The sequence below is a fragment of the Camelus bactrianus genome, chromosome 12, assembly GCF_048773025.1.
Source record: "Camelus bactrianus isolate YW-2024 breed Bactrian camel chromosome 12, ASM4877302v1, whole genome shotgun sequence".
In the NCBI taxonomy this organism is placed as follows: Eukaryota; Metazoa; Chordata; class Mammalia; order Artiodactyla; family Camelidae; genus Camelus; species Camelus bactrianus.
Window position 1 is genome coordinate 43,480,950 of NC_133550.1, and position 23,589 is coordinate 43,504,538.

General features: G+C 41.5%; 1 protein-coding gene and 1 long non-coding RNA gene across 43 annotated transcripts in view; one reads left to right on the forward strand and one right to left on the reverse strand.

The window, feature by feature from the left end:
- Nucleotides 1–9,859, forward strand: part of POC1B (POC1 centriolar protein B) — an 85,086-nt gene extending 75,227 nt beyond the window's left edge. For 3 of the 4 annotated variants that reach the window (XM_074375313.1, XM_074375312.1, XM_045514835.2), the window contains 2 exons: nucleotides 5,783–5,998; nucleotides 9,130–9,859. In XM_074375313.1, coding sequence (XP_074231414.1) covers nucleotides 5,783–5,998; nucleotides 9,130–9,234 — 321 coding nt within the window. In that variant the 3' untranslated portion in view covers nucleotides 9,235–9,859. Of the gene's footprint in view, nucleotides 1–5,782; nucleotides 5,999–9,129 lie in introns of those variants that run through there. The other variant, XR_012510747.1, reaches the window with a different exon arrangement.
- Nucleotides 1–23,589, reverse strand: part of LOC105067004 (uncharacterized) — a 78,689-nt gene that overhangs the window by 853 nt on the left and 54,247 nt on the right. For 36 of the 39 annotated variants that reach the window (XR_012510770.1, XR_012510758.1, XR_012510765.1 and 33 more), the window contains 7 exons: nucleotides 22,666–22,801; nucleotides 9,832–9,912; nucleotides 8,524–9,186; nucleotides 8,034–8,144; nucleotides 7,091–7,283; nucleotides 6,484–6,647; nucleotides 3,035–5,880 (listed from right to left, as the gene is read on the reverse strand). This is a non-coding gene — a long non-coding RNA (uncharacterized LOC105067004). Of the gene's footprint in view, nucleotides 1–3,034; nucleotides 5,881–6,483; nucleotides 6,648–7,090; nucleotides 7,284–8,033; nucleotides 8,145–8,523; nucleotides 9,187–9,831; nucleotides 9,913–22,665; nucleotides 22,802–23,589 lie in introns of those variants that run through there. The other 3 variants (XR_012510767.1, XR_012510780.1, XR_012510775.1) reach the window with 3 other exon arrangements.

Here is a 23,589-nt window from a genome sequence, read left to right on the forward strand (position 1 = left end):
AAGTGTCTGCAACAAAGAGATGCGGGGCCATATGTGATTTCTTCCTTGAATGGACCACCACAGCATCCGATCTTTTCTGTGTCTTGCTGGCATTTGTTTGCTGTGCTTCTTGTTTATCCAGTAATGCCAGCGATGTGCCGGGCACTGCGCGGGATGTAGGCCTGCTCTGTCTCAGTTCTCTCACCGCTACAGAGAATCCTCCTCGATTGCAGGCGTCACGTTGTCCTCACATTTAACACTGGTAAATGTTTAGTGTTGTGTCAGTGTCCGATAAGCATTCCCCCAAAAATGAGTATTTAGCAGCTCTGAGGTAGAAGAGGCCCTCGGTGTCCTGGGAGCGGCAGGTACTGCGGCCTCATGTGCCACACTTTTCATAACCCAGAATCTTGAACATATTTTCCCTTTACAGTTTTTTTTATTTTAATTTTATAAATGAGTGCGTTGAAACCTCCCCAGGCTGTGCACCCTGCTCTTCCCCTGTGCAGACAGGATGGTGGGAAGGAATCTGCTAATATCCAGGCTCCTGTGCCTTTGAGAGACAGGAGGACAGATGTGTCGGCTGGCTGATGTTGTGGGATGGCAATCTTGCACTTCTCCCCTCTCTGCCCACTCCCTTTTTCCTGTGTTTATTCATCGCCATGTGTCATATGATAGTAATGTATTTCTTTGCTGATTCCAAACAAGAAAACCATTATTAAGGGAATATTGAGTTCTTTCCTGCCTAGACTTTCTATGGCTTTTAACCTTTTCTTTGCCCATTTCCTATTGCCCTTCTTCACTAACCACACTGACTGCAACCCCCAGGGTCAGTGACTGACTTGTTAATTAGATTGAGGCCTTTTCCCATGAATGGCCAGAGCTGCTGCTACAGTAAGACCAGTGATATCTGCAGCCGTGTGTACATACTTAGGTGTGTTGTGATCCGTGTGAGAAAGACTGTTGTGGTCATAGAGTTTGGTTTCCGTCTGTGAGAATGGTGATAAACTCTGCACGTAAGTGGTTAACATGTTCAAAACTATTCAAGTTTCTGCTAAGTCCAGGGGGTACAGTGGTGAGAAGAGTAGGCACAACACAGTCTAGTGAGGGAGACAGACAACAGACAAGGAACAAATACATAAGGACAAGTCAGATCAGTTACGGAGGAACACGTCAGGATGCCGTGGTAGGAAATGAAAAGTCCACCTTCATTAGGCTGGTCGGGGACTACTTTTCTAAAGATGGGACAATTAAGCTGAAATTTGAAGATCAAAAAGGATTCAGCCATGCTAGGAGGGCAGAGAAGGCAGAGCAGAAGCAATGCTAAAAAAAAAAAAAATCTGTTGGGGGAGGGTATAGCTCCAGTGGGAGAGTGTCTGCTTAGCATGCACGAGGTCCTGGGTTCAATCCCCAGTTCCGCCATTAAAATAAATAAATAAACCTATTTATTTCCTCCCCTCCCCCCCAAAAAAGCAAGACAAACAACAAAAAAATGTTTTTAATAAAATTAGATTAAATGTTTTAAAAAGTCTGACCTTTGAGCAGGAGTTATACATTTTAGGGTGGTTGTGTATGGCCATCCATACATTGTCTCTGGCCAGTGAGGGGCTGCCTGGGATCAGGAATGCAGACTGTGAGTCAGGACGTCATGTCCCGTACTCATCTTTTCACTGCTCTCATTTCAGTGTTTGCCGCCAGTCAGTAGCTGGGGCCCAGGTGGGTAAGTGCTCTATGTTGTTTCCTAAGTTCCCTTTGCTCAGGATGAGAATAAGTGGGCCATGCGTGCTTCTGGGCATGACTAGTGAGGGGCATTAAAAATCCTGTATGTTAACTTACTCTTCTATGATCTATGATTGCTAGTTTTGTTTTTTTTAACTTTTTTTTTTATTGAGTTATAGTCATTTTACAACGTGTCAAATTCCAGCGTAGAGCACAGTTTTTCAAGTTACACATGAACGTTATTCATTGTCATTTTTTTTTCGCTGTGAGCTATATGACTGCTAGGAGTTTTGCTTATGAACATTTCAGGGATGGCTTTAGCTTTTCTTCATCATGTGGAGTTGAGTAATTTAAAGTGTCAGTAGGATTGCTTGGGATGTCTGGATTTTACTGAGCGCTTCATACCCAAAAAAGTCATTTCCATTCAGGTGTTTTAGGTTAACACCCTAATAGTGTCAGGCACATCACAAAGGTGGAAAATTTGGGGGTACAGAGCATAACTGCTCAGAGACCCAGAGGTTTTGGAGGCACATATAGCCTGGTAGGCAATATAGGAAAAGTGTAAGTTCATAGATGTCTGAGGGAGAAAAGTAGAAAAGATAAATTACCAAATGACTGAAGGCACCAGTATGTCCGTTTCAGGAGAACAGGTCTTGGCTCTTGCCACCCGCTGCTGGGCTGTCACCGTTTAGAGCAGTGCCTGGCACAGAGGGAGCTCCAGAAATACTGGTTGTGTGAACAAACAAAAAGAGCCTGAGCAGATACACTCAGCTGGGTAAGAGCAGCATGAAGTGCCTTATGCGTGTTTTAAAATGAACTTGAACTGGGAATGCCGGATTTTCAGTTTTTTATTTTCAACAAATGGTGAGTTAGTAATATTATGACAGAGGGAAATTTGAGGTTTTTATCTTCCCCCCAAAATGGTGGGGAGGGTCATGGAGAACAGTGGCTTTGAACCCACGGTTACAGTACCTGGAGTACTTGGCATCTCTTGGATTTATGACTGGTCATGTTCCATACACCTTTCCTACCTGTGTGGCTTTGGGCAAGTTATTTAGTCTCTCTGTATCTCTTTCCTCATTTGTAAAATGAGAATAGTGGTAGAGCATACCTGAGAGGGTTATTGTGAGGATCAAACCAGTCAGTGTGTGTAAAGCCCTTGAAACAGTGCTGAGCACACAGGAAGCTGTGTATGTGCTGACCGCCACCTCTGTGTTCTCATCGCCATCATCAGAAGTGTGCTTCCCGCATGGAACGCTCCTATGTCAAGTGGTAACCAGAGATGAAGACTGACTAAAATTGTAAAACTTCTGTGATTTCTGTGCTGCATATATTTGGATTCTTTCTTTTCATAATAGCTTTAATGAGATATATAATTCACAGGCTATAAATTCGACACTTTAAATGGTACAGTTTTTAATGGGTTTTAGAATAGTTACAAAGTTGTGCAACCATCACCACCATCTAATTTTCGAATATTTAATCACTTCCCAAATAATTTGAGTATTTTCATCATCCACATACCCTTTATCAGTATCTGCCCATTCTTCTCTCCTCCCAGCCCCTGGCAACCACCAATCTGTCTGTCTTCGTATATTTGTCTATTCTATTTCATATACATGGAATCACATAATATGTGGGGTTTGTGTACAGCTTTTTTAACTTAGCCTAATGTTTTCAAGGTTCATCAAGTTCAACCATGTGTTAGTACCTCATTCTCTTTTGTGAGTGATTGATATCCATTGTGAAGGTAATAGCACATTGTTTTTTCATTCATTACCACAGTATTTTGATGCAGGTAGGGTGTTACCATTTTATTGACTATTATGAATGCCGCTGCTGTGATTTTCATGGACAGGTTTTACACGGATGTTTGTTTTGTTCCTCTTGGGTACATACCAAGGAGTGTAATTGCTGGGTCATATGGTAATTCACGTTTCACATTTTGAGGAATTAAAAACTGTTTTCCAAAGTAGCCGCACCATTTTACAATCCCCCCAGCAGCATATGAGGGTTCCAATTTCTCTGTATCTGCACCAACATTTGTTACATTCTTTTTTATTTTAGTCATCCTACTGGGTATGAAGTGGTATCTCAGTGTGGTTTTGATTTGCATTTTCCTGATAGCTAGTGATTTTGAGCGTCCTTTTATGTGCTTATTGGCCATTTGTATATCTTCTTTAGAGAAATGGTGTGTTCAAATCCTTTGACCATTTTTAATTCGGTTGTCATTTTGTCTTTGAGTTTTAAGAATTCTTTATATGTTCTTTATGAAGAAATCTCTATCAAATATATGATTTCCATAAATCTTCCCCAATTCTTTGGGGTTTTTAACCCCACTTTCTTGGTGTTGTCTTTTGAAGCACAAAAGTTTTAAATTTTGATGAAGTGCAATTGATTACTTGTACTTCTGGGGTTGAATCTAATAAGCCTCAGTCTAATCCAAGGTGAGAAAAATTAACTCCTATATTTTCGTCTAAGATTTGTATCATTTTCGCTCTTACAGTCTACGATCCATTTTAATTTATATGATGTGAGGTAGGGGCCCAGAGTCTTTCTTTTGAATTTAACTATCCAGTTTTCCCAGCACTTTTTAGTGGAAAAAGACAGACTATTCTTCATTAAATTATCTTGGCAACCTTGTCAAAAATGAACTGACCATAAATGTAAGGGCATATTTCTGGACTCTCAGCTCTATTCTATTGATCTGTGTGTCTGTCCTTATGTCAGTACCACACCATCTTGATTACTGTGGTTTATTAGAGAATTTTGAAATTGGGACATGTTAGTCCTCCAACTTTGTCCTTCAATATTATTTTGGCTATTCCTGGTTCTTTGCATTTCTGTATGCATTTTAAGACCAGCTTGTCGATTTCTTTTAAAAAGGCAGCTGAGATTTTGATAGGGATTGCCTTCAATCGGTATGTATCTATTTGGGAAGTATGGCTATCTTAATATTAAGTCTTCCCATTTATTTAAATCGTCTTTAATTACTTTCAGTGATGGTGTGTTTGTAGTTTTCATTATACAAATCTTGTACTTTGTTAAATGTATTCATAAGCATTTTATTCTTTTTGATAATAGATGGATTGTTTTCTTAATTCTATTTTCAGATTTTTCATTGCCTTTTTTATTTTTATTGTGGTAAAATATATATAAGAAAAATTTACCACTTCAATCATTTTTAAGTGTACAGTTCACTTGCATTAAGTATTCTCAATGTTGTGTAACTATCAGCACTATCTATTTTGAGATCTTTTTCATCATTTCAGATTCTTTACTCATTAAGCAACAAGTGCATAAACTCCACATTTCCCCTCCCCGCCAGCTCATAGTAACCTCTCTGAATTTGCCTGTTCCAGGTACCTCATATTAGAAGAATCATACAGTATTTTCCTTTGTGTCTTCTCATTTCACTTAGCATGAGGTTCATCCATGTTGTAGCATGTAACAGAATTACATTTATCTTTATGGTTAAATAATACTCTACTATATGTATATACCACATTTTGTTTATACATTTATCTGTTGATGGGAACCAGATTGTTTCTCTTTTTTGGCTCTTGTGAGTAATGCTGCTGTGAATACTGGTGTAAGTTATCTGTTCAAGTCCCTGCTTTCAGTTCTTTTGGATATATAGTTAGGAGTGGAATTGCTGGATTATATGGTAAGTCTATGTTTTAACTGACGGAGGAGTAGCCATACTGTTTCCATAGCAGTTGACCATTTTATATTCCTACCAGCAGTGCATGAAGGTTCCAATTTCTCCATATTCTCACCAATATTTGTTATTTTCCATTTTTTAAAATAATCCTAACAAGCTTTTTAGTGGTGGAACACCTGATCCTTCAAACAGATAGTGTTTAATTGAAAGAAAAAAAAAATTTCCTCCATTCATTTTTAGCCTTTTTTCCCTTCTTTTAATTGTAATTTCCATAATTTGCTGTAGTTGAGGATGAACCACTCAATGTATTGAAAACATTATATATATATATATATATATATATATATATATATATATATATATCTCACTTTAAAGTTTGGAAACTATTGACACTATCTTTTCCATCTATCTTTACTATCAAAGACTACGGAAACCACTGTTAGAACTCTACCAGAGAAGGGTGAGGAGGTCTGCGGATATTTCTTGAATCCTTCTTTAATGTCAGAATGTTCACCTACAAACTTGAAAAAGAAAACAGAAGACATGAGCGACCTCCCTCCTGAGAGCCAAAGAACCATCCCGCTCGCTGTGGCCGACGCACTAGAGCACATCATGGACCAGCTCAACGTTTTAACACAGGTGCGCTGGCGTGCTTTGTGCTGGGGGGTGTGCTGTGCAAAATAATCCTGGTTACAGCAGGCTGCAGAACTCACAGAGCAGGGGGAAACTGTCTTAGCACAGCAAGCTCAAAGGTGGCAATCAGTATTGCAACACATGCTCTGCTGAGGTAGTTGCTCTGGCAAGACCTTGTGGAGGCGACTGTGAAGAACTGTGATTGTACTGCATGCTATAAATGTATTTGATTATGGGCACTAATGTTCTGCCCTAAGTATTTTTGATGTGGTTTATTCAGATTATTAGGACATTGTCAAAGAAATATATAGGGCCATAAGAAAAATCTATTGGGATGAATCATTTCAGTTAGAGTGAAACAGTGGCAGTGTTTGTAGTCCTTCACTTTGAAGATGATATTCTCACTGCCCAACATCTAACTTCCAGAGCTTCTTACTGTGATGCTGTTTTCTTTAGGAAGTGATCGTTTTTACATCCCCTTTTGGACTTACCTAGTCCTGACGCCAGTTTGCCTTTGCAGAGAGAACATCAGGGTCTTCCAGTTCTTGGTCAGGAGATACAGGTGTCATTTAATGGAAGCTCTATATTAAAATGGACACATCAAAGGCGGTCCTTCCAGCTCTGCTGAGTCAGTGTTTCCTCTGAAGAAGTCATTCTGTTCACCAAAGAGGAACAGTAAGATACTGATACTTGTCAGAGCAGACGCTGTCCCAAGTTTTTAGAAAGGCTATAATATAAATGCAAGCTGTCAATTACTTTTCCAGAGTAAATACTTCAAGTTAAAATAGCTCTTGCATGGAAATTATCTAATTCTTGTTCTCAGCCCTGGCTGTGCATTATAATCACCCGGGCAGTTAAGATGTCAAGATGTCCAGTTCTTATCTCCAGAGAATTCAAGGTCCTGGCATCGCTCTTTTAATACTCTGTTTTGGGTTCAGAGCCAGTAATTAAAATTTTTAGCCTTTAGATAACATCTCAGGGCCTTTGGCATTAAGGGCCACATATGTGGATGTGGGTCCTGACAGACTGTGGGAACGAGCCATGTGAGACCCTGGAGTCAACATAAGATTTGTTCAGTGAAAATCATAGTAAAATCACCAGTTTCCACGTTGCAGTGTGGCGCTAGAGGTGACTTTGTACGTATCAGACACTTCTTTCCTTCAAAGGCAGTTTTTCTCTCCATGCCAGCTCTGACGTCCTCACTGCACTGTCCCAGTGGAGGCTTCTCCCAAACCAGTCTTCCTAGTTTGTCCTCTTCCAGCTCCATGGCCCATTTCCCCTTTTCACCTGACTCAAGGGTAAATGAATTATTATAAACTTTATTGAACTGTTATTTTTTAATGTTGAAAAACTGGGGGTGGGGGAGGTTGTTTTTTACATATGAAAATAGTTAAAAGCAGGCAAAACACACTTGCAAAATGGGAACAGTGTGAATCACGGGCAAGTAGCAAGTAAAATTAACATGTTCTAACTCACTTTAATTACAGATGACTGAACATCTAACTCAGCTGCAGTGTTTATAACTGTACTGAATTATAATCAGAGATAAAGTGAAATTCCATTTAAGATAGTAGCAGTGTTAAAGGTGCTCTAGCAGCAGCTTCAGCATGTGGAACTGCAATAATGTATGTAAAGTATCGGGCAATATGCTTGACACCCGCTAGGCACTCAAGAAGTGGTGCCTAGTATTACCAGCATCGCTATTAATTTCAATGAGTTATTACCAATATAATATGGAATACGAAAGCAAAAGCTATTAGATAAAAAAATCATTAAGACTGATTACCTTCAGCAGCTGATGGGGAATCAATTCATTATCTTGAAACTTGTTGACTAAAGTAAGCCTTCATCCCGCCTTTCCTGTATGAACCCTACCACCAGGTAACCAAATAATATATGAGGGAGGTGTCTGTCTTATAATTTATCCCAACTAGAATATCAGTGGCAATCTCCAGGATCGATAGGTCTAGGCACTGAGTAGTTACTCACATCACGAAAAAACAATCAAACATTGTGCCATCTGATAAAGCAATATACTTACCAAGGGATCCAGCCTGAGTCTCAAACCTCTGAGGCTAGAACAGACTAAGCTGCATCTGGTGTACATAATCCTTAAAGTCCAGACTAGTATACACTGTACAGGTCAAATGGCCTGAAATAGAGGGAGAGGGTGGGGATCTGTAGAGTAAAAGACTATAAATGACATATCAAATCTTAAAAATGGGTAAGACAAAGCTATAGCATCTAGGGGTGCACACTTAACCATAAAGACATGCAGAAAAGGGATGACTACAGCAGGCAGGACCGTGGCCATCATGTCTAGTTCTTGACCTGCGTGCTGGTCGTAAGGGTGTTTTTCTTGTGATAATTCATTAAGTGACACATATTTTTTGCACAACTTCCCAAATCTATTTTATAGTAAAGTTTTTTTGGAAAAGATTGAAGATGCAGTAGTCAATATCACAAAAATTAGATTTCCCAAATTTAAAAGAAGTCATTCATAAACGTGTGTCAAGTAGTCACATACTTACTTAGGAGCTGAAGGCGTTAGGATAGCTGAGATTCATCAAGTCCCACGTGCCAGGCTGCGTAAGCATTTTACATGCTGTATTTCAGTCTTCCTGGCACCTCTGTGAGGTGCTGTTGTCGCCTTCTGGGTGCAGAAATGGGTGCCAATCATATTTTCAAAGTAAACTAGGTATCCAGCTGTCTGGGATAATTAACATAGGTATGGTCCATTGTGGACTGACTGACAGGATGGCCAGTGATGCCGTTTAAGTAGCACCTGGGCCAGGTATATGGCATTCCCTCCCAACCGCACCCCCGCATCCCAGGTCACGTGCAGCCTCTTCCCTGGCGTTGATGCTCTAGGTCAGACGTGAGAATTGTCTTCAGAGTCTTGATCGTTTATTCCTTTTTCCTCAAATGCATCATTGTTTTTTCTTTTCCTGCTCGACAGTGCCTCGCCCCGTGTAGGCTGAGGAAGGAGGGCAGGTTCTGGGGCTCACGACTGAGCCAACCTCCTAGCAAAAGGGTGGGCATTCCAGTTCTGAAACAGGTTCTCCTATGCAGAGATCGCCGTCCTCATCCTCACCACCAGGCACCAGGCATTGATCACTATGTCCTCCTTTTTGCAGACTGTTTCCATCTTGGAGCAGCGACTGACTCTGACAGAGGATAAGCTGAATGACTGCCTTGAAAATCAGCAAAAGCTTTTCAGTGCCATCCAACAGAAAAGTTGAGTAGAAAAGTACAAGCAGGGGCATGAGAAATGAACACATGTGCGCATACGCAGGAAGGTAGTGCGAGATGCTTCATGCAACACAACCATGTGCTAAACGTCATGGCGATATCTAGCCATGATATTTGATTTCAAATACTTTCATTTCAATATCAAAGGACGAAAGGCAGAAAAGGCATAATAAAGGCCTAAACACACAAGTCAATGTCGAGGACTAATTCAAACCATTACTATTTATGATTGCACTAATAAAGTGATAAATATTCAAATGGCTCTATATTTTCCCCCATATTATTTTAAATGTCAGTTTCCTGGTACAAAGGTAACCAAATCTCTTGATTTCATTGTTATTTCAAATTGACCATGTTCATGCAATTCCTTAAAACAAGTAGTGTATTCCTTTAGTAAACAATACCCTTGGGGTTCTGAAATAATTCACTTGCCTCTAAAACAGCATTTTATATGCAGAGAATGAGTTCATGATCTGACTTGCATTTCTTTCAGTTTAAAAAAAATTATTCTTTCTTACCTGTGCGTTAAAAAGACGATCTCATAAAACTCCCAAACCACAAAATTTCCACAGCAAGAATACACTTACCTTAATTAGCAGCAGCATATGGGACATAGGCAGTGGGTTTTGATATAATTTATTGTATACATCATTTATCTTTTGACCAACCTGAAAGAAAACCAAGAGTTAGAAATATGTGAAGCGCACCCATCTTTTTCTTTTGTAGATGAATGCACTGAATGATCTGGGTTGAATCCAAACCTGTGATCCCAGTTTACAAAGACCAAGCATGATTTCAGAATCCTCAAAGCCCAGAACAATGCAACAGCAGTATTTAACGACATACATACGTGTATGTTCACGTGCTTCAGAAGCGGATAGGGCGGTTTTGGTAGCTGAATAGAAGTACTTTAAAAAAAAATTCCCATCGTTATCTTCCTTTTTTTTTTTTTTAAATGAATTGTGATTTGAAACAAAATGAAAATGAGCTGGACATTCTAAAAGATCTTGGTTACAAATTAAGAATTTTGTTATAGAGATTAAATTGAAGAAAAATGAATTTAGTTTGCATTTCTGTTAACCTGTATCAAGAACAGAGAAGGTGGGAGAAAGCCATCCACATTAATGATGCCTGAAGGCATAACATGGGGAATTTACTGTCTATGTTTTGGAAAAGAAACCGTGAAGTCTTATTTATATACGAGTATATATTTAGAAATCTTTCTCAAAGCAGTTTTCAATTGTATTTATGAGGTGGTTTTGTTTATCATCTCGTGTTTTTCAAGTGCCTTTTATATGATACTAAGTGTGAACTTCTAGACAGTTTCAAGGGTTTATAAAGACCAAGTGGCACTGTATTTTATAACCTCATCGAGAAGACTATGAAATGTCGTACTGATTTGTTTACTCTTTTTATATGCTTCAAACAATAAAGGCATTTTACCTTTGAAGAAAGTTGTTTCTTTTTAAACGATTAAAATCTGGAAATACTAAACTTACCATCTGGGTCACTCAACTTTAAAACATTCATAACAATCTCCCGGAGAACTTGTCAAAACAGTTTCCTGGGCCCTATCCCTGGGGCTTGTGACTCACCAGGTCTGGTGGCGCCCAGGCATTTGCACCATTACCAAGCTCACAGGAGGCCTGATGCCCCTGGCCTCGGGCCCACACTTCAGAAACCCCTGACTAGCTCTAGCCACTTCCTGCAACACAGTGTGGCCACATGCTTTCCCAGTCACAGACCTTCGTAAGTGATAGAAAAACAGCGATGACATAAGTTTAAATGCTTAGACAGTTTTTCAAAAGGGTTATTTTAGAATCCCCCCAACACACACCTTGTTTTTAAGCTTTGGAGGATTCGTCATCAGAGTCCAGCCTCTCATCTGTCCTAGCTTGTGTGTTTACATCCCCACTCGGAAGATGTGGAAGGCAGTTTCTGAACATGTCCCAAACCAAACTCTGCTGTGCCCCGCCCCCCAACCACCACCCACCAGTCACCCTCCCCGGGCCGTCCCACCTCCGTGAGTGGCAACTCTCCTTCGAGGCATTCAGACTGAAGCCCTCAGTCATCCTTGATTCCTCTGTCTCATACTCCACGGTCCATCACTTCAGCAAATCTTACGAGAATGTCTGGCTTACCTGGTTATTTCTCACACCTCCACCAGCCACCGGGGCCCAAGCCACCATCGTCCCTCACCTGGATGACTGCAGTGACACCCTTGCACGGCAGGTCAGAGTGGTTCTTGAAAAGCCTGAACTAGAACACGTGGCTCTTCAGCTCAGCTTTCAGGGCTCCCCATCTTACTTGGGGTAAAAGCCCCAGACTGGACAGTAGTGATGTGCTCCCCTCCCTCCCGGGTCACCCTTACTCACTGCCCTCTGGCCACAGTGGCCTCTTTGCTTCCCTGAAGAAGCAAAACCGCTCCCACCTGAGGGCATCTGTACTTGCCATTTCCTCTGCCTGGAACTCTGTCCCCAGGGATCCCTCATAACATTCCAGCCCTGCTCACATGTTGCCTTTCCCAAGGTGCTCTTCCTAACCACCCTTATGAAATGGTGCCCTCCATCCACTCCCTGCGTATCTTTGGTACGACACAGACTGCAACACAGTTCCATTCTACCTCTTCCACTGTGAGCTGACCTTCTCAAAAAGCCAGCTCTGTCATTAGACTCCCCACCTAGCACAGTGCCTCATTCATAGGAGGAGCTCAGCAGATAGGTGTGAACTGAAAAAAAAAATGCACAACCTAAAAGCTGAGAATAATGTTTCATTCAGCAGACTTACTGAGGACTTAAGCCCACAAACTTTCAGCTCTGAGGGACTGTTTCTGAAGAGGTAAGACAGGAGCCAGGATACATAGGAGTTTTTGAAAGAAAAACAAAAACAGGTTGTCAGAACATCAAAAGATTACTGTTAAAGAAAACCAGACATCAAGTTAATGAATCTAGCACTTTTCTATGTATGGGAAGATGCAAGAGTCTGAGCTTACTAAAATCATTCCTTTGATGTGCACCTCATCTAGGGCCAGTATCCTCTTTTTTTCCATCCTGAATCTCCTTGGGGTACTGTCGGGGGCCGCTGCAGTGGCTTTTGGCTTGATGGCCACAACATCCTTTGTTTACTGAAATAGCAGACAGCATTCTTTATCTATGCCACTTCCTCTTGGTCATAAATTCAACCAACATTTGGAGGCATTTCATGACCAACTGTGTCCCACAGCACTAGGAAGGCTCACTCCTAGATCAGGTGAAGATTCTGTTGACAGGCCACTCACTGTGCTGATTCTTTTTGATTAGGCCCTACTGATAATCTAAAATTCTCCAGATCGACTGTCTTACCAGTCAGTTACGATCCAGGAAATGTTTTCCTTTGTTGCTTCTTCCCATATTTAGGGTTGCACGATTACTAGTATTCTGTGTAGAGTTATATATATGATCAGTTGCCTCAAGACTTTTAGCCAGCATTAATTCTGTCAGAGGCCTAGTTACACACTGGGTAATGCGACAATCTTACAAGATAGACAGGATTTAAGTAACAGAGCTAGTAGCGTTAAGTCATAGTACAGAGGAGAGACACAAGGCATAAATAATTTGAAAACAACAGCAAATTGAAACAATGACCAGTATAACGGGTTATAATCTGATCACAATAAGCCATCAAGTCCACAGGAGAGCCAGCCAGAGAAGCCAGATTCTGGAAGGATCAGGGAGAGAGGAAAAGATAAATGTTTCATCTTCATTTATAAAGGCATAGATCATCAATTTGTTGTAGGTCATAATTAAGAGAAAAGGTTTTCTGGAAAACAAAGATTAACAGCCAACATATTTCAGAAAAAAAAAAAAAGTCATAAAATTATCACATTTATCACTTCATTCAGACCCATGGAATTAATTCCTGTTGATCTGGATGAAGTCATCAGATTTTTTTCATTAGAGTTTTGTCATTTCTAACCTAGGTCAGTGGTGTGATATAAGCTATCAAACTTAAAATGTCATAAAGTCCTTTTTATGAATCTTCATGAAGATCTTCATTTCATAAAAGCATCAGAGTAAAACCATGATCGTTTGTAAATACCAAAAGACTTCAAATGGCACAAAGATCTGATGACAATGCCACTGACAAGAAACTTCGATATTTGTGTCGTACAACATTTTAAGATAATAACCAGAATTATGACTGATAACATACTAGGACATATCAGAGGTTTAGGAATTCCATATAAATTTTGGAATATCTGTATTAATGACATTTACCCATACCATATAATCGAACATTTATCTCCAATCGCTTGACAACACTTCAAGTACTTGAACAAGTGAAACAAACCTCACTAGTCTAATATTCCTCTGAGATGCCTCAGGGTTCCTTTGAAGCATCCCAGAGTTAGCTGAAGGTCAAAAGAACTTCAGTTAGAATTTGATATTTGGAAAGTTTGTCGAAAATAGCAAAAAGGTTTCCAAACACTTAGTCAGACAGGATCATAGGTCACTGTGAAACAATACTTACTCACTTAAAGTGAAAAAAGACTTCAAAAGCAAATACAGATCACTTAAATGTAAAGAAAGAATCAAAAGCAGTATTCCAAGAAAACTTTGTTCTCTTAACAGAGAAGGAACTGAATCCAGTCCTGCACCAGTTTATTTTTAATAACAAAATCAATTTACCTGATTAAATTTCATCTAATCCCAGCCTGACCGTGCACAAAACTCCTTTATCAGGGGGCTCCCTTTCCATAAACCTTTCTGTATCCATATTAGTTTGTCCCTTATTTTTCAACTCAGAAACAACCAACTAGGACCAAACAACAACAACAAAAAAATCACTCTTTCTGCTTAAAAAATATCTATTTTCATTCCTCATACCTTCTTTTGCTGAAAACACACATCCTATTTTCCTTGCATATTGAAATGTCTCCTCTATTATTTTGAGTAGCTTTAATTACATATTATAATCTTAACTCTTAAAAACTTTAATCATCTCTAGTGAAAACCAACAAGCAACAAGTGATTATGAACTGTTGGTTCCAGCATTTCCTGATTGGAATAACCCTCGAGAAACTTACAACATGTCATAGCATACTTTCCTTCCTCATTTTGGTACGTGTCTAATAAACCCAAACATCTTTAGTTTCCCTCTTGTAAGGCAACAAAGGTAGGTGAATTCAGACCTGTTTAGCAATTAATGTTCCAGCATTTTATCTTATTTGAAATGAAATGGACATACAGTGAAGTCCCTTCATTTAACTCAGCAAAACTCAAGTTACCAAAAGTCTGGAGAAACTATTTTAGATAACATACCTAAAAGTAATCATTCCTGAAGCGTCCACCTGAAAACCCGTCATTTACTTTTATAAAACATGAAAATATACCCACTTCCTTTCTTGTTGACAAACTCTGCAACAGGAATAACATGAACTTACTGACCTTCAGTAAACCACAAGCTTAAGCTAGCTTTAATGCCAGATATTAACTTAATATTGAGTATTTCTTAGAGCACATGAACTTGAAATTCATCCTGGCCAGTTTCTTTTATATTTAAAAATATTTAATTTGTAAGTGCTTACTTCTAAGTCAATTAAATAGAGATCTTTTATAAACATAATTTTGATAATATTTTCTGGAGGTAGAGTCATATATATAATATACACATAGACATATAAATAGACACAACTAGAGATCCCATAACTTTAACACTTAGATATGAATCAGATATACAATATAAACTTATCAGCTTATAAATAACTGTTGGAATAAATTTAATTTATTTGCTCAAATGACTAAGGCTTTAACTCTTTGTGGAAAAGACAAGAATTTCATCTGGCCTTTACTGAACACTTTAAGGAAGTTAGGAATTAGATTTTAGGTGAGGGAGTTTCTCCACCTGAGTTTTGAGTTTAAAAGGGCCATGTCCCCCCTTTTTTTCCCCTCTATTTCAGATTCCGATTGAACTAATTAGGCTCAGTCTCAGGTCATTGTGGACTATATTTAGATTTCTGATTTGTAGAGATTTGCAAGACAAAGATAGTTGCTTTTAATTCATCAAAGAACTGGTCTGCTGCCTAAATGATAATTAAAAGATTGATTTGCCCAACTACATTTTCTTTATTTTTTATATCAGTGAGAAGATTTCCAACTAAACTGAAATTCAAAAGTTCCACGTTCTAGAGCTTCAGGGTTTTGTTTTTTTTTTTTAATTTTTTTGTTGTTGTTTGATTGTTGTTGTTGGGGGGGAGGTAATTAGGTTTATTTCCTTTATTTTTTTAAAAAAGGAGGTACAGGGGATTGAACCCAGGACCTCATGCATGCTAAGCAGGCACTCTATTAATTGAGCTATACCCTCCTCTCTAGAGCTTCAGGGTTTAAGTCACCAAGCCTTCAAAGCTTACACAAGACATCCAACAAAGGCCCTCTTTCTGAGTGCACAGGTTAGACCCAGAGCAAAGGTTCTAGTATTTGTTTTTTATTAGCCCTGAATATTAGCTTCCAGTTTTTAATTTATATTGTACAGGCTCAGGTAACCCTATTAGTTTCCTTTAGTATATTTAATTATTCTTTCCTGAGGAGCAGATCCAAATGTCCCGTCTTATAATACTGTTAGGGAGTTTAGATAGAAATGAACACTGGGCAGGGGGAAAGGAAAGGGAAATGAACCATCCAGAACACAAGGAACCTGAGCTGTCAGCTAACCAGGGCGCAGGGAACCCGAGTTGTCAATCAATCAATCAATCACAAAACCAGGATAAAAAACAGGAAAAATGAGGGAATGGCGCCATTTTTCCTCTCCTGGATTGGCTCGCTCCCAATCCTCAGGAGTGAACTATCTTTCACTGTTTTTTTTTAATTCACTAATAAAAATCTTGCTTATATCACACTTTTTGAAAAATTATTTTTATTTTCAGGTGACTAAGAACCGAGGTAGTAATTCTTACTTCCCTTTTCCCGGTAACACTGATTTCGGTGCCATGACTGGGATTGCGCGCTTCAACCTAATCTTTCCTCCTCCATCTCCCTCTCCCTCCCCGAGGCCAGCGGAGCACAGGCTCCTGGGGCCGGGCTGTGGAGGCTGGAGCGAGGACAGGGTGCGGGGCTCCCAGCGGCCCTGGGCCAGCCAAGCAGCCAGCGGCCCGTCTGGGGCCGCGCGCCGCCTCCCCCCGCCAGCCCCGCCCGCCACGGAGCTCCAGGGGCAGCTAACCAGGCTTACTCCAGAACCACGGTAAACGCGTCACTTCTGGCCCTTACGCTGGACTGGCCTATAGAGAAGACCGCTGACCGCCTGAAAACCAGGAAGAGGAGAAGATGACACTGTGAGGTAGACAGCTGACTCAAGACCCGGGGCCAGGCCTGTGTACCGATTACTTTATCACTCACACCTTTACATACTGGTCTCTATCCTCGGCTGGGGGTCCTTGCTTCTGCTTTCTGACTTCTGCTATCGAGTTCTCTGAAAAACACCCTTGTTCAATCTCTGACTCTCTTTGTCCCACTGGTCACTGCAAGGTCCTATGGCTCCAACAGGGGTGCCCTCCTCTGAGCTATGACTTACTCACTCTCTGACCTAAAAGAGAACTCCCAGTTTCCCAGTGCGGCTGGGCCTCGCCCCTGGTGCCACTGTTTCAACCTGTGGTGCCCTGGGGACTCTCGTAACTGTATTATTACTCTTATTCACGGGCCAGCAAGTATTTGGCCACGGCTTTCGTACATGGCTTGAGTAACACTGTCCCTGGTGGCCTTTTCTAGAAAACACCACCGTGGACAGTAACCATGGGCTGCAATGTCTCTGACTCCTTTCTGGCTTCATGTCCCTCCGGGGACACTTGCTCAGGCAAGAAAACATCTCTGCCTTAGAAAACTGAGCTGCTGGAGTTCTAGCTCAAGTTCTCCTCTCCTGCTGCCTTCCCCATGCAGGAGCTTCCATAGGGGCCCTCTACCCCTAACTCCCTCCTCAATTTTTGTCCCCTTTCTCCGGCTGTCCCAGTTAGGCAGCTCTCCTGCTCCCGGATCACCAATCACCCACGGGGTTAAAACTGACTATTTCCTTGGACTGCGGAGACACTCAGCTCATGGTAAGACTGTGGCCGCTTTCCCCATCCAGAGAGGAGGCCAGGACACCAGGTCCTCCTTCTGCAGACCAATGACCTGGGGACGCCAGACTCTCTTTGGTCCATGGCTTCAGGGTACTCTTGGCTAAGGCAGAAGACTGACACTTCAGACTACAGCCTGTGGGCTTCACCTCGGGACGCTGAGCTCTGAAGCCCCCGCTTCCACCAGAGTCCTGCCCTGTAGATGGAAAGCCAACAGTTGATCCCTGCTGGGACTCCCCTGGGCTACATCTTAGCCAAAAGCATGGCCCATAAATAGGAGCATAAATTCAAGCACCTTGCTCCAGCTTAATCTCCTCTACAATACACAAGGCAAATGGTCTAAAATACCATATATTCAGATCTTTTATTTGCTGAGGGACAGCAATAATCTCCTAAAGAAATGCAAAATAGCCATCTTGGCCATGGTTGCTATCAGCAACCTGCTGTCTCCAACACCTCCTTGAGAGGGGGACTCCCTTAAACGTACATCCTCCCCTGCTCTCCCTACCATATACCTCTCATTTAAAGGATAAATTTCTCACCCAATCTGCCCCTGATATAAGACAAAAACTCCAAAAGGCAATCCAGGAACCCAGAGTAACTCTTGATAAATACTAACCGTTGCTGCCACAGGTTTTGTTTTGTTTTTTTTTTTTTTTTAATTGAGATCAGGTACAAGAGACCAAGGCTCAGGAGAAGGAAAGAAGGAAAGAGGCCAGGCCTGCCCAGATGAGCAGCCACCGTCCCTAAGTCCTCGGCCCCCAGCAGCACGAGACAAGCCTGACGATCAACACAACATCTGCCGCTGACCTGGCCGTGGGCCAACAAATGTCCCCGTAAGGACAAACCTCCAAGATCTGCCTGCTTTTGGTGTAACAAGCAAGGTCACTGGGTGGCCCTCTGTCCCTCAAGCCAAACGGCCCGTGGCGGAGAACCAGCCTGCGACCTGCAGATGGTTGTCCGGGACTAAAGCAGCCCCCTCCAGTCAGCCCCAATGCAAGAGATCTCCATCCCTGGGCTGCAGCCGCGGGGACAAATGGATGTGGCAGGTGGGACAATAACTTTCCTTTTGGATACTGGGGCCACTTACTCTGTCCTAACTTCCTTCTCCAGACCCTTTCCTCTAGACCCTACAACACACCTATCCTTCTGGTCATTAAGAAGGATGGGACCTACAGACTAGTCCAAAATTTAAAAATCATAAACGAGGCTGTAAGTGCCTCTTCATCCCGTGGTTCCAACCCCCGATGTGTTACTGCAGACATACCTCCAGGAGCCCAGTGGTGCCCCACCTTAGACCTAAACATGCTTTCTCCTGGGTACCGCTTAGTCTCCAGTCCCAATACTTATTAGCCTTTCAGTGGGACTCACCCAGTGGGTGTCAGCGCCAGCTAACCTGGACAGTGCTACCACAGGGGTTAGAGATAGTTCTCACCTCTTTGGGCAAGCTCTGGCCCAAGATTTACAGGACTTACAGCTTTAAAAGGGACTACTCCCCAACATGTAGATGACCTACTTATCTGCTCCCTTACTCAAGAATAGGCTCATCCAACATGCAATCCAAACTCTTGACTTCTTGGCCGAGTGGGGATATAAAGTTTCCAGGTCTAAGGCCAAAATGGTCAAGCAAGAGGTAACTTATCTAGGAGTTGTTCTGACTCCTGGAAACTGTAGCTTTTCCCCTGAAAGAATTCAAGAAATCTTACAACTCCCTAATCCCATTACTCAAAAACAGCTCAGGGCATTACTTGCACTAACAGGTTACTGTAGGCTTTGGATCCCTAACTATGGGTCTATAGCCCAACCTCTATATGACAGTTTAAAGGGTAAGGATGACTCAGTACCCCTCCAGTGGGGTCTTTCCCAACAGGAAGCAATGGAAGAATTAAAAACTCTCCTAGTAAGATCCCTGGCCTTGGGGCTTCCAGATCCCACAAGGCCCTTCCAGTTCTATGTTCACGAGAGAGGAGGAATAGCCTTGGGGGTCCTCACCCAACAGCCCCTGGGACACCTCTCCAAGCAGCTAGATCCCACTGCCCGAGGCTGCCCTTCCTGCCTAAGAGTGTTGGGAGCCCCCTCCACACTCCTGGAGGAAGCTTCTAACCTAACTGTGGGGGCCGCTATACAAGCATAAGCTAACCACCAAGTTTCTGATCTTTTAAAAGGCAAGGGACATTTCTGGCTCTCAGATGCTCAGCTTCTTAAATATCAGGCATTATTTTTGGAAAACCCAGATACTACTGTCTCTGTCCGTGGGACACTCAATCCTGCTACACTATTACCATCACCAGACGAGTCTCTTCCCTTCTACCTATGTCATGAGACTATCCATTTCTCTAGGAGCTAGAACAGATCTCACTGACCAATCCCTGAAAAACCATGATGAGATCTGGCTCACTGATGGGAGCCACATATTCTTGTGAACCTCTTAGCAATCTGCGACTGCTTCTCAAGGGACACTCTGAGTCAAACTTCAAATGGCTATACAACAAGGTAATCAACCAGCCAAGACAGCTTTTATACAAGCCCCTCGATGGACACCGACCCTTCACTCACCACCTGCCCAGTGACAGCCAGCTAGTCTGGGACCCCATCATCACCCCAGATCAGCAGGAAGTAGCTAGAGCGGTCGTCACCCTCTATGTCCCAAAGATTTGGGGTCCTATGACTAGAGCGGGGAATGTTAGGTAGTTTAGATAAAAATGAGCACTGGGCAGGGGGGAGGAAGGGGAAGGGAACAATCTAGAGCACAAGGAACCTGAGCTGTCAATCAACCAGAGCACACAGAACCTGAGTTGTCAATCAATCAATCAATCACAAAACCAGGATATAAAAATAGGAACAATGAGGGAACGGTGTCATTTTTCCTCTCTTGGACTGGCAGCTCCCAATTCTCGGGAGTGGACTATCTTTCACTGTTTTTTTTTTTTAACGTCACTAATAAAAATCTTGCTTATATCATGCTTTTTGTCTCTTGTCAAAAATTCTTTTTCTTCGGGTGACTAAGGACAGAGGTAATTCTTATTTCCCGTTTTCCGGTAACAATACCAAGCTGGGAAAGCATTCCCAGTGAGACATAATGTCCATCAAACAATGCAATTAGGCAGAAGAGATGTAACCATCTCATATAAAGCCTGTTTAAATATACCAATTTTTATAAACTTTCATCTCAGTTCTATCAACTTTCGTACCTTTAGCTTTAGTTTCTGTTAGGATCCAATCAACAAGCCTTGGTCTTACAAGGAGTCCTAAAAGGCTTTTTGCTCCCTGACCATTTTATTTATTTTTATTTTTATTTTGTGTGTGTGTGTGTGTGTGTGTATATATATATATATATATATTTATTTATTTATTTATTGAAGTATAGTCAGTTTACAATGTTGTGTCAATTTCTGGTGTACAGCACAATCATACATGAACATACATATATTTGTTTTCATATTCTTTTCAAAATTTATTATTTGTTGTATATGTATTTTTTTTTATTGAAGTATTATCTACTTCTAAACAGAAGGCTCTGGGGTCCTTAGTGAGGGGTTGAGCCAAGGGACTCAAGCCCTTTTATCTATCTTTCAACTTGATTAATTGTTGGTCAGGTATCTCAGGGTAATTTTCTTCCAGTCTTTAATTTATATATATATAATTTTTTTTTTTAACTGAGGTAAATAGAGCAAACTTGTTTGGAGCCCTTTAATGCTGGGGACCAAAAGGGGGTCCCTTTGGCCCATCCAACCTTAGGTAACGTTGTTTCAAATCCTTGTCTTAATCCCATTAACATCCATTTTATCTCATGTCTTAATGACCATCTAAAGATTTCTTTATCCGTTTGGGACAAATCCTGTTAAAATTTCCACCTTGTTGGGAAGAAGTCTCTAGACTGTCCTTCAGTTTTTTCTTCCTTCCCTTTTAATCAATCTAATTAAAATTAATTATCCAAATGTTTCCATTAGCATCTGTAAGACCCTTTGAGGGGAAGCAGAGACCACAAATAAGGCTTCCCAAACTGTATTTCTGTCTGTTTTAAATTAAGGGAATTCTTAGGTTAACCATTCTATGTATTTCTTCTATACTTTTTTCCACCTTTTAATGTGTTTTTCCCCCCATAGGTACCAATCAAACAGCTGTTTATAATGAGAGCTGTCTAAAAATTTACCAATTTAGAAGTTACTCCTATTTAAAGGATCCATCATCTGGCCATTGACAAGGTGTCTTAATAGTGTCTCAAGACAACAAGATGCAAGAGGTGTTCCCATAAGAAGAATGCTGCCTAAACAAGACCCAGAAAGTTTACTCCCCAAAATCGTCTGAGGCCTTCGTTTTACAGGCAGATGCAATGAAAGTTAAAACGACAAAAGCCCCTGTGAGCTGGCACAGACAAAAGACTGCTCAGAACCCCAGTCTATTCGACTGGCTGCCAAGTGTTGAAGATCAAAATCCTGAAACGATGTTTTATCAGGCTGGCTTTCTCTAACTTAACTGCATACGCAGTAAAAAAGCCCCATCTTAGTCATTTTCAGGGTGATATTTTCTTTAATTCCCCATTACGTAAATACTTGTAAGTACAAGTTTTGTACGTACAGAAGTCTGGCTGGGGTATTAGTTGGAGGCTGACAACCTGTCGTTCCTTTTTCTTTCATTTTGAAAGCTTTGCTCCCCATCCCGAGGTGGGTCTGTCGAGATAAAATCGCTGGTGATGACTGTGTGCTGGGCTACTGTGCTGTTTGTGAGCTTAAGTCTAATTTTTACTAAAGAGTCGTGTCTGCTCTTAAATGTCCTGGTTTCTCCCTCTGCAGCCTAAGACCACCATGGGTGCTCAGGTCTAGAGGTGGCCACTGAGTACGCATGGCCCTGGCTGAGCAAGTTTTAATTACAGTCAGGTTTCCCTACAGGGCAGCTGCACAGTATGAGGGCATGCCTCCACCACTCCCACAAGCTCCTCAGTTGCCTGAAAGTCACTGCCGGCCAGAAAAAAGAAGCCCCTTCTTCAGAGCTGAAAGCTCTCATGAGGTATCTTCACGTTTATTTCTACAAGCTACTAAAGTAGCCAATTCAAGGGGAAAAAACCACAGGCCAGACTCCCACCTAATTACTCAGTCCAGTCCTACTCAGTGTCTTTCAGCAGAGCAAAGTCTTCCCAGTCTTTCAACTGAGAATAAAACCACTGTGTCTAAACTGAGCAAAAATCTTCCCAGTGTCTTTCAACTGAGGATAACCGAGGTACTTCTCCTTAAAACCAAGTTTCAAGGATAATCTACTCCAGAGAAGAGTGTAAAACCACCAAGTAAAACTTAGGATCATCAGCCAGTAATGAGAGATCCGAGAATCGAGGGAGACTCACCCAAATTCATCTGGACTCTGAAGAGTAGGACGGGGACCAGAGGCCCCTGCTGGTACCAGATTTCAGATCCTCGTAGAGTCCAGGTGAAGGAGAGAAGTCTGCTCTGGGTCCCTTAGTTGGTCGCCAAAACTGTCGACTGAAAAAAAAAAAAAACATGCAAAACCTGAAAGTTGAGAATTATGTTTTATTCAATGGACTTACTGAGGACTTAAGCCTAGGACATAAACTCTCAGATAGCTCTGAGGGGTTGCTTCTGAAGAGGTAAGGCAGGAGCCGTGATATACGGGAGTTTTTGAAAAGAAAAAAGAAAAAAAAACAAACAGGTAGTCAGAACATCAAAAGATTACTGTTAAAGAAAACCAGACATCGAGTTAATGAACTTTGCACTTTTCTATGTACAGGAAGATGCATATGCATGTATATGCATGGGAAGAAGTCTGGGCTTATTGAAATTATTCCTTTGATGTGCACCTTAAATAGGGCCGGTATCTGTTTCCTCCATCCTGAGTTCCATTCTGGGTGTGCCACTGGGGTGGGCTGCAGAGGCAGATGGCTTGGTGGCGGTGGGTAACCTGTTTTAACTCCACCCTGAATTCCCCTCAGGGTGCACCGTCGGGTGGGTGGGTGCGGCGGCTGATGACTCAACAGCCACAACATCCCTTGTTTACTGAAATAGCAGGTGACATTCTATGTCCACATAGGTATTGACTAAATGAGAATTTTTATTTATTCAAGTGTTTTTAAAACATTGTTTTCCAATTCTCTTACAGCCAAAAGCAGTTAAAACTGGGCTGAGTGGACTGGAAGAAACAGAATGTACAAAAATTGAGATGATTGATACTTGGTGCTCAGCGGGCACGGCTCTCACCTATTATTTGCAGCACAGTGCTTGAAGCCTGGAAGACCCGCGTGAAAATTCTGGCT